The 11,172-nt window shown below is 37.8% G+C and overlaps 1 protein-coding gene across 3 annotated transcripts in view; it reads left to right on the top strand.

Moving 5' to 3' along the window:
- Positions 1–10,045, top strand: part of LOC108274289 (proton channel OTOP3) — a 12,648-nt gene extending 2,603 nt beyond the window's left edge. The window contains exons 2-7 of one of the 3 annotated variants that reach the window (XM_017484374.3): positions 1,125–1,261; positions 2,419–2,477; positions 5,307–5,434; positions 8,028–8,818; positions 9,446–9,571; positions 9,693–10,045. In XM_017484374.3, coding sequence (XP_017339863.1) covers positions 1,125–1,261; positions 2,419–2,477; positions 5,307–5,434; positions 8,028–8,818; positions 9,446–9,571; positions 9,693–9,863 — 1,412 coding nt within the window. In that variant the 3' untranslated portion in view covers positions 9,864–10,045. Of the gene's footprint in view, positions 1–1,124; positions 1,262–2,418; positions 2,478–5,306; positions 5,435–8,027; positions 8,819–9,025; positions 9,572–9,692 lie in introns of those variants that run through there. The other 2 variants (XM_047159578.2, XM_053685260.1) reach the window with 2 other exon arrangements.
- The last annotated feature ends 1,127 nt before the right edge of the window (positions 10,046–11,172 follow it).

The raw sequence follows: 11,172 nt of genomic DNA, 5'->3' as shown, positions 1-11,172 counted from the left end.
CCAACTGTTAAGCATGGTGGGGGTAGCATTATGCTCTGGGGCTGTTGTCCTGTCAGTGGACCTGGTGCATTGCACAAAGTGGATGGAATAATAAAGAAGGAGGACTACCACAGAATTATTCGGCATAATCTCAATCCATCAGCCAGACGGTTAAAACTTGTACACAACCGGGTGTTCCAGCAGGACAGTGACCCTAAACACACATTATAGCTGGCTGTGGAATGGATAAAGCAGGCTAACATTAAGCTTTTGGAGTGGACTTCTCAAAGTCCTGATCTCAACCCTATCGGGAATTTGTGGACTGTCCGAGTCGAGTCAGGGACAGAAAACCAACAAATGTCATTTTACCAATTCTGCCAAGAAGAGTAGTCAAATATCCAACCAGAATTCTCCCAGAAGCTGCTGGATGGCTACCAAAAGCATCTGCTCAAGGTGAAACTTCCTAAGAGACATTCAAATAAATATTAGGTGCGCTGTATGTTTTTTTTATTTTTATAATTTTTTTTTATTAAAGATGCATATTGTACAATCGTTCTGCCCCCAAAAAGAAAAGTTCAAAGAAATTATTGAAAGCCCAATATTGCCATGACATTCATGTTCATGATGAGTGTATGTAAACCTCCGACCGTAACTGTATTTCATAGGTCCATGGAAGATTAACCTATGGACTTGATCTGTGCCATACAAAAAGAGGACACTACAGTATGTTACCATAAATAATAATAGCTCTGTTTGTGTGGAGTCTTGATATTAACAAATATTTCCAAATATATCATATTTCCAACAAGTCAAGTAATCTGCTGTTCATATCATGTGGGAGAATTCGGGAAAATAGACAAACGTTCTGGTACTCCAACTTGAAAGTGTTCACACGTTGCAAATTCATTTACAAGATAAAATGGCTGCTGATGTTTTTAGCTAGCATATTCATTTTAGGAATTTTTTCAAGTAAAACTAAAGCATGTGAAGCAATTTATCAGTTATCAGTAATTTATTATGAACTGTACTATAAACGTGAAATATAGGGTGTGACTTCACACTACAATACAGCATTATCTTAAGTGTCTGTGTGTGTGTGTGTGTGTGTGTGTGTGTGTGTGTGTGTGTGTGTGTGTGTGTTTCAGTGGTGCTCATGCTGTTTGCAGGTTTCAGTCTGTTGCTGTGTGTGTTCATGATGGCGTACAACGTCATGATGACAAAATGTCAGCCATTAGCTAAAGTGCTTCTACCCTTCATCCAGGCTCCGTTCCTCATCCTCCAGGTGAGCAACTTAAAAAACTTTTATAATAAACTTACCCTTGCACCATAAATGTAAAGTTTGTTAATTATAAATATAATTCAATTATATATATATATATATATATATATATATATATATATATATATATATATATATATATATATATATATATATATATAAATATACATTTTTAGAATTTTTTTAGTATACATTTTATAAATGTATAATCTATAAACTTTAACCATAAACTCTAATTATTATAATTTCTAATTGCAAACTTTAACTAACAATAAACTTTATGCATGAACTTTAACTATAACAAACTTTACACAAACTTTAATAATTTTAACTAAATATAAAAAATAATTTTTTATATTTATAAACTATAAACTTGAATCATACATTTTTGATTATATAATCTTCAACTCTAAAGTTTAACTCTAAACTTTAATCATTATCTTTAACCATAGATTTTAAGCATAAACTTTCATTGTAAACTTTTTTCACTCTAACTTTTAACATCAAACTTAAACTTTAACCATGAATGTTAATCATAAAAAATTGTCTTTTTAACTGTAAAAATAATAATAATAATAATAATAATAATAATAATAATAATAATAATAATAAATAAAATATCTGAACCACAAACTACACAATATTTCACTCAGTGGAATGTTAAAATTAAAAAAAAATATTCACATTTAAACAGTAATCCCATAGAGCAGATTCATTAATGAGTCTTTTTTGGTCTCATATACAGTAGAGCACAGTGGAATTGTTTTCTTCGCATACCCCAGCCTGTCAGGCATTACTACACTGCAAATTAAAAATATTTTAAAAAGGCAACTTTTTAAACATAAGATATATGACAAAAAGAAATATAAGATTTTTTACACCTACTATGATTATTGTTTCTAGCAGTTTGTTTCTAACTGATCTCAAATCGCTGTTGAATTCTGAATAAAACCTGTGCTGCTCATGGTGGTACCAGTAACTCTGCTTCATCACATCACCCCGGCACTCAGTATTATACCATGTTGAGTTTTATTCTCATAATATTCCTCATAATAATAAATAGTAGATCAATTTGCCTATTTTTATTTGTTTAGATATCTTTTTTGTAGTGGATAATAAAAAGAGTATTCAGTGTTCTCCTTGTCCTCTTCCTCCTGCAGACCTACCTGCTCTGGTCTCATTCCAAAGACTGCATCCACAAACACAAAGTCTTCACCAGGTACCTGCTCCTTCTCCAACTCTATGCTAACTTCTAGCTTTTCAGTCCTCGAAACGAATTAGTTCCTGTTGTCAGTTACGTTATAGCAGTTATAAACAGTCATTCCATCACCAGCCTCTCCTTTTCCTCCCTCGTGAAGTTAATAAGACAGAAATCGTAGCTTGCTATTTTGCAGAGAAATCACAAAGCGTAAACTTTTCACCCCCTTTTACGTGTTTCTTGTTCACATTTTGTAGTGTAGCAACCTGCAAATGGACTTATTTGGAATTATATGTCATGAATCTACACAAAATATCCCATAATGTTAAAGTGTACTGGGTAAGGCGGGCATTAATCTGAGAAGCAACCAGGAGACCACGGGTAATGCTCTAATTGATGCTGTCACCCCCATGCTTCACAGTGGCAAACTCCATATATGGCTTGCCACTCTTCCATAAAGTCCAGCTCTGTGGTTGTCCTGTGAACAGCTTCTCCCATCTGAGCTTTAAATCTCTTCAGCTCCTTCACAGTTCCTCTAGTCCTCTTGGTTGTTTTTCTGACTAACCCACTCTTCACCCTCTCACTGATGTTTGGTGGACGTTCTCCTCTAGGCAAACTCGTGACTGTACCGTCTTTTAATGTCGCTCAAATTTCAAATTGAAATTCAGATTTTATTTGTCACGCACACAACCATACCCAGTAGCACACCTAGTGAAAGGATTTTTTTTATGGCTCTCTAGGACATAAAACAGAATTTACATAGACCGAAATGTACTAGTATACACTTAGCAAAAGGAAAAGTATTTAAAACAGTATAAAAATATCATGTAAGGGTATAAAGGTGGGTGGTAGCGACAGCCTGATTATAATTGGTATAAAGTGCAGATATGTGCAGTTGTTTTGTGCAATATAAGGCTGAGGTAGTTGTTTTAAAATCGCCCACATATATAATAAATATTTATAAATACAGGACATAAATACAGGATAAAGTGGTTAGTGAAGATGAATGAATAGACGATGTATTTTTATTGTAATATAGGTGGTGTGGGTGTTGTGTAAGCAAGTCCAAGCTCTAGTCCTTGGTTTTGTCCTGGTTGTGAGCCCGAATGTCCTGTGGGAAGAAGCTCCTTCTTATTCTCTCTGTATTAGCCTTCAGGGAGCGGAAGCACTTCCCTGATCACAACCGAGAGAAGAGTCCATTGTTCGGATGGATGAGGTCCTTCACTATGTTCCTGGCCTTGGTCCAGCAGCGTCTGCTGTGGATATCCATGTCACACCCCACTTCATCTCCCTCCACTGGCTTCCTGTAGTCGCCCACATCAAATTCAAGGCTTTGATGCTCACCTACAAGACCTTGTCAGGAACAGCGCCCCCTACCTCAACTCTCTCCTGAAGGCCTACGTTCCCTCACGCAATCTGCGCTCGATTAGCGACCGACGTTTAGTAGTTCCCACTCAGCGTGGAGCAAGATCCCTTTCCAGAACCTTCACACTAACTGTTCCTCAGTGGTGGAATGAACTTCAACCTCAATCCAGACCGCAGAATTTCTCCATCTTCAAAAAACAGCTACAGACCCACTTCTTCCGTGAACACCTAACCAACCCATAATAATAATTTAAAAAAAAAAAAAAAAAAAAAAAAAAAAAACATTTGCACTTTCCACCTCTACTCTGTGCACTTTGCTTCTTCTGGAACTCAATTAATGGATCTTGTACGGTAGCACTACTTGCTAGATATATCGCTTTGCTTGTATTTTTCTCATTTGTTAGTTGCTTTGGATAAAAGCGTCTGCTAAGTGAATAAATGTAAAGGTAAATGTAAATATACAGGATACTCAGGGAGCTCAATGTGAATGGTGTGCTCAGCTGATAGCCTCAGCCATACCGTGTTTATGCATGCTCTATAACACACTCTGGGTTTTCCCAGTGGCAGGTGTATTTATACTGAGGTCATGTGACACATAGGCAACACATAGGTTGACTCCATTCAACTATTTACACGTGACTTCCGATGGGACCTGGTTACACCAGACCTTATTTAGAGAGCTGAAAACTTATGCAATGACTGCTTTTATGTGTTTTTTGCCCAAATGAATCCATTTCAGTCCAGGTTAACATTACACATTATGGTAAAGTTCAAGGAATACTTCTGGACGTGAATTTTGCCATTTCAAAGTCTAAATTTGACATACTTCATGCAACATATATGTATTGGAACATATTAACAAAATCAAATGGATTAACGCCAATCTGTAATATGACCGTGTCGACCTTCAACTGTTTACTGTTTACTTTCAAGGTGATGTATGAGATACAATAACGACATATACAACTTGGAATAAAAAAGAATGGTGCTATGTCCTTGTTTTCATTCATTATTGTTTTACACATTACATAAATTCCAGTTAACGGGTGTGTGAATGTGTGTGCGATTGTGCCTAGCGATGGGTTGGTACCTCATCCAGGGTGTCCCCTGCCTTGTGCCTCGAGTCCCCTGGGATAGGCTCCAGGTTCCTCATGAACCTGTGTAGGATAAGCGGTACAGGAAATGGATGCATGAATATGTTCCAGTTGGAAAAGATGTAGTGGCTTGAGAGGAAGCATGTGTTAAGTGGAATTCTGGATAACGGAGTACTGGAGGTCTTGTTGCTAGTTTTTCGATTCATGAGACTGCCTGTTTTGGGATATTAATTATGGATCTCTCAGGAAGTGCCTTCTGTGTTAATGGTTTAAAAAAAATTAAAAACAAGACTCTTCATTTACATCCTGTCTTCACTGTAATACAGACATCTTGGTGTGTGTGTGTGTGTGTGTGTGTGTGTGTGTGTGTGTGTGTGTGTGTGTTTTATAGGTCTGGACTAATGATAACCCTGTGCACAGACGTCCTGTTATGGCTGAGTGCCGTAACAGAAGATACCATCCAGATGGAGATAGCACTGGAGAGAGAGTACAACAAGACCATCAGCAGAGTGAAGACCAGTACGTTATACATTATAGTTTTACACCACAGTGCTGATCGGTTCTGGATTGTGATTGGTCAGAAGGTGTTGATTGACTTTCTATAACAGCAGAACAGGTTTATATTAATGCCCCCATTCTGATGTTATCGTTTCTATAGTAACAGTTCATTCACAGGGACGTGTACAGCAGATGCTCCGTTAGTAATAAACAGATTAAATAAAGGTGTAATTGTTGATATGGTGAAGTTTTTGTAAGGAGACATTTTATTTGAGGAAGCAGTCCGAAGTTAAGCTGTAACTTTGTTTACGATATCTTCAGGACAGAGGAGTTTCTCTGTAACATGACAAGATATTTTTGTCTTAGTAACTTGAAGAGAGAGAATAAAGAGGTGCTGGTGAGGGAATGACTGTTATAGCTGCTATAAAATAAGTGAGAACAGGATATAACGTAGGAAGTAATGTCATTCATTAATATATAAAAAATATATAATGATAAATTGCTGTGGAATAAGAGGAATAAAACCTTGCTATAGGAACATTTTCTTTTAATGATATATCACCCTGAACACTGCTAATTCATCATGCATTGTTTTTATTTTAAAACATTTGTTTTTCAGAATAAACACAGTAGAGAACTGATTTGAATTGAACCCAGTTAAGCCAAAGACTTAAACGGGATTAAGTTGTTTGTGAAATACAGAATTACCAAAAGTCCTGTAAGCCCTGTATAAACACAAACAAGTCTAACGTTCTCATGGAAGATTACTGAGCCCTTATTTACCGTAGTGCCATGTTCCTACGCAAAACCCTTCGACAGGACAGAATAATATTATAAAATAAAACATCAAATCGTGATGAAAGGTAGAAGATTTAAAGTTCTTATCTGATTATTTTTAAGTTTGTATGTACCTAAACACATCTCATTTAATTGAACAAAAAAACCCAAACACTTTTATGCTTTAAAAAAATAAATTGCTGACTAATCGTTAATATTCTTCAGACCTCATTAATATTCATTAGATTGTTACCTACATTCTCAACAAAGAGACAAAGTTTTACATTTTTCTTATAACAAAACGTATCACATTTCTGCAGACTTTTCGCTCGCCATGTTGAATTTGTGTTATTGGTTTCATCCCACATTTAGTGCACTGCTTATATGAATCTCTTGAGAGACTGAATGAAAAATGCAAAAGTATGTCAACTTTTTTTGGTCTTGAATGGATTATTATTATTATTATTATTATTATTATTATAAATATCAATAATAATAATAATAATACATTTTATTTGTTGGTGCCTTTCATAACACTGAAGGACACCTTACAGTACCACAAGAAAACAGCATATGAAAAGAGCAGCCTAGTTAAAATAAATACACAAAATTAAACTAGATAAAGCAATAAGTGAGTTAATTATAATGAACAAGCTAATTTAAACAATTGTTTTTAAATCTGGGATTTGAAGTGTGAAATGGAGTCCAGCTGATGGATATGACGTGGGAGTGAGTTCCAGTGTTTGGGTACTGAGTTTAAAAGCTGGAACCATGAGGAGAGCAGCTGAGGAGGATCAGAGAGAACGTGCTGGGTATCAGGATGGGGAAGATCTGAAATGTAGGAGAGAGTCAGGTTATGAATGGCTTTAAACCTGAGCAGTAGAATTTTATAGTGAACTCGTTGGACAGGAAGCCGGTGGAGATGAGTGAGGGACGCTGTTATATGGTCAGTGGACTTTGTGAGGATTCAGAGTATGTATGCTAATTAAAATATATTTTGGTAAAATGTATTAAAACAGTGCTATGTTTATTATCTTAGGGGTGGGGATTTGAATCAGGCATCAAGTCGCTCGTGTCACTTTTAGTTTGTCTCTTGAGTGTGTCTCTTAAGTTCTGATGAAAGAAAAGTAGCTGTATTAGCTACACTGTTAAAAAAAAAAGCTGGCTTAACTTCAAATTTCAAGACAACTTGCTGCAGATCTTTTTTGAGTTTACGCAACTCAAGGTTAAAAATTGAGTTACGTGACCACTTTAGTTAAAAGTTGAGTAAACTCAAAAGTTGCCTTGAAACTTTAAGTTAAGTCAACTTTTATTCATTTATTTTTTGCAGTGTATATAACATCTAAAGCTGGCTAGTTAAACAGGAATTAAATAACGCAGAATCGGTTGTTTGATTGAAATGTTGCGTGCCAGGCTTCGTAAAGTGAGTTAACTGTACAATTACACAATGCTGTACTGTACAACCGAACAATCTCTGCTACTTCCTTCCCAGCTTTGTGGTCCTTCATAAAGTCTCTATACTCATTTAATGAGAGGTTGTATATGATGGGATAAGATGTAACCATAAGCTTCTGGTGTATTACAATGGGAAAAAAAACCCCACATGGCTCAAATGATTTCTCTGACCAATCGTATGGTGCTTTTGGACCAACATTTCTTTCAATGTATGCCCGATGCCTACAAGACCCAAACTACAAGCAGCACGAGCAACCTGTTACTCACTTGTGTGAATGTAGGGTGATGTTGTGGTGTTCTGCCTAAGAGATACAGTATTATGTGTGATGTGATGTGATTTGTTTGATTTTTTTGGCACTTTTTTTATTCAAATGTTTTTCAGATGAAGGCATGAAGAATGTGATGGAGTGTGAGTGTAGAAGGCCAGTGTGCTTCGCTCTGCGTAAAGGCTACGAGGTCCTATACCCGTTCAATATGGAGTTCAGCCTGCTGGCTGGCTGCATGCTTTATGTCATGTGGAAGAACGTGGGGCGTCATGTGATCGGAACCCACTCCGGCCACGCCCAGAAGATCACACTGCGGATCGTGCGTCGTGGTGGTGTCCTGCTCGGGCTGATCCTGGGCGTGATGGTGCTGATCTCCGGCATTGTGGTTTTCCTTCTGTACCAGGTGTGGGTGGGGCAGAAGAAGAAACGGCTGAATGCTTTTTTGATGTTTTACTACTTTCACATTTGCCTGATGCCTGTGATGGTTCTGTGCTCACTGGTGGGAACACTAGTGTACCGCTGGAAAGAGAGTAGAGGCCATAGCCAACATCAAGGTGGCAAGGCTAAAGGTGAAGGAGGTGCGGCTAAAAACCCAACACGCAATTTGGACGTACTGCTGCTACTGGGCGCCGGACTCGGGCAGCTCTCTCTCTCGTACTTCTCCTTGGTGGCGGCTTTGGCTCTCGGATCTGGAGGGGTTCTGGGAAATTTACACCTGGCATACTCACTACTCAGCCTGTTGGAGCTCATACTGCAGAACATCTTCATCATCCAGGGTCTGCACTCTCACATACACACTCACACACAGCCACACACATACTCCATCAAGAACGAGGTGGGCGGTGAGGACGCTGAGGTGGACGCCGAGGTGGATGCTGAGGGGGCTGAGGCGGAGGTCGTCCATAAGGTCAGTTTCATGTTTACACAGAGCAAGTAGTGTTTTTTTTTTTGCTCAGTTGATGTAATTTGTGTCATGTCTCAGTTGTGAATTTGTGTGAGGTTGGATGTAAGTGGAGCCTGTGATTGTTAGCCTGGAAATATCCGCTGAAATGTAATACAGCAAAATGCAGATCTGGTTTCTGGAAGATTTGTAATGTCTGCCTTGTTATTTCAGAAATACAGGAAACTGGCGATGTTGAAATCATGGACAGTAACGAGATGGCTTGGTAACGAGAGACAAAGGGATCAAGTAGTCACGGCCATGATTTGGTTACGTGAGGGAACAATATTATTACAAGCCAGAGCCATAACATACCTGAGGGAGGGAGGGAGAGAGAGAGAGAGAGAGAAAGAGAGAGAGAGAGAGAGAATAAAGTAACAATCTATAATCCATGACACCACTAGGTGGCTTTAACACTACAGAAAAGGTTTAATTCTTTGGAAGTAACACTGTCTCACTGTTACACTGCATTTCCAGACCACCACACATCAGATATTTCATTTAGCTTTTATTAAACAGAATGAAGTGTTTCTACACTGTATCATGGTGTGTTGGTGTGAATGAAGTCAGTGTGAATGTGTCTGTGTGAAGCAGATGGTGAAGAATGGGGAGAGTACGGGCCGAGGAAAATCGTTCTTGTATCCCAAACATGACACTCATCGCTGGAGTAAGAGGGTCATCCAGGAGATCTGTGCTTTCCTCATCCTCTCCAACGTTATGGTGAGAGAGAGAGAACAAAATGCAATGGTTATATGAATTCTTTTATTAGGACTATTATATTGTAAACTATTATAACTCTCTCTCTCTCTCTCTCTCTCTCTCTCTCTCTCTCTCTATGTAGCTGTGGGTGATCCCGGCGTTCGGAGCACACCCTCAGTTCGAGAGCGGCGTGGGGAAGCAGTTCTTTGGTTTCTCGGTGTGGTTCGTGTTGGTGAATCTCGGCCAGCCGCTCACCGTCTTCTACAGGATGCACTCTGTAGGAGCACTGATGGAGCTGCTCATCTCTGCATGAACATACACACACTATGCAACACACTATACAACACACAATGTATCACAATACATGATACAATAGATTGAACACTATGGGTAGAAGCAGCAATTTTAGTCAACTATTTTCAGATTTGTGGATAAATTGCATGTATTAGCATGTTCTACTGTTGAACAATAGCAATAAAACAATCAACAGCTCAACTGTTTTTGTCTGCTCATTTTCAAACACCACATTATCTAAAATTTGGTAACTTTGAAGACGCATTTAAGCTCCACCCACTTCATAATGTCATATATCCCTTAATCTTGCATCCTGATGTATAATACATTTATGTGCCATTATGAAATATATGTCCATTTCCTTTATCCAGCCATCCATCCATCTTCTATACCAATGATCCTTTTCAGGGTCATGGGGAACATGGAGCCTATCCCAAGGAGCATCGGGCACAAGGCCACCCTTGTACACCCTGGACAGGGTGCCAATCCATTTCCTTTATAAACCTTATAAACCACACTGACAAGTGCAGACAATAAACCAATTCCTTTTTAAAAAGATTTTCTAAATTTTTTTTTTTCTGACCCCAGCTTCCTGAATGAGTATGTGAAGAAAAGAATTTCACTGTACTGTAACGTATATGTGATCAATAAAGACTCATTATCATTATCATATTTCAGAACAAAAAATGGCCCACAGACAAGAAACTTTAAACGATGATAAAAAATCCTTATCATTAATCAGAAACATATTACAGAGGAATTTCTCCAAATCTTAATCCACATGGTTGGATTTATGTTAGACCTTATACTGAAATTTTACTGACATGAAAGTCTATTGAAATAAATTATATAAATGAAATAAAATATATAAATAAATAAATGATTTTCCAATAACCTGTTCTGTAAAAGTCTTTCTTTGGAGAGTCACAATGAAATGAACATTTTATTTCTAACATCGCCAAAGGACCAGATTTTTGGTTTTAAGCAATGTATGCAAATAGGCACATTTTTAATTCTATGAAGACCCAATTGCATAAAAACAGAAATAAAAATAAAAAGTTGTAAGAATATTGTTAGAGGCAAGAAATCTCTGATTATGTCTTTCAGTCCTCCGTCAGCCTTACAGCCTTTTATTTCTCTTATCTCTTAGTTCTGTGCTGTTATGAGCTAGAAAGTGTGGTTTACCACAGGGTATTCAGGCACCTGGAGAGTCTAAATAAACACACACGCTGACACACATGCTGTTCACAGAGACTTCCAGTTTATTTTGTCTAGAACAGGAGTATTTATACACATAGATAACAGCATTGCGTAGGCGGGTTTCTACT

Source organism: Ictalurus punctatus, chromosome 13 (assembly GCF_001660625.3).
Source record: "Ictalurus punctatus breed USDA103 chromosome 13, Coco_2.0, whole genome shotgun sequence".
Lineage (NCBI taxonomy): Eukaryota > Metazoa > Chordata > Actinopteri > Siluriformes > Ictaluridae > Ictalurus > Ictalurus punctatus.
Note: the sequence above shows the minus strand (reverse complement) of the source record. Positions and strands in the feature narration are given on the sequence as shown.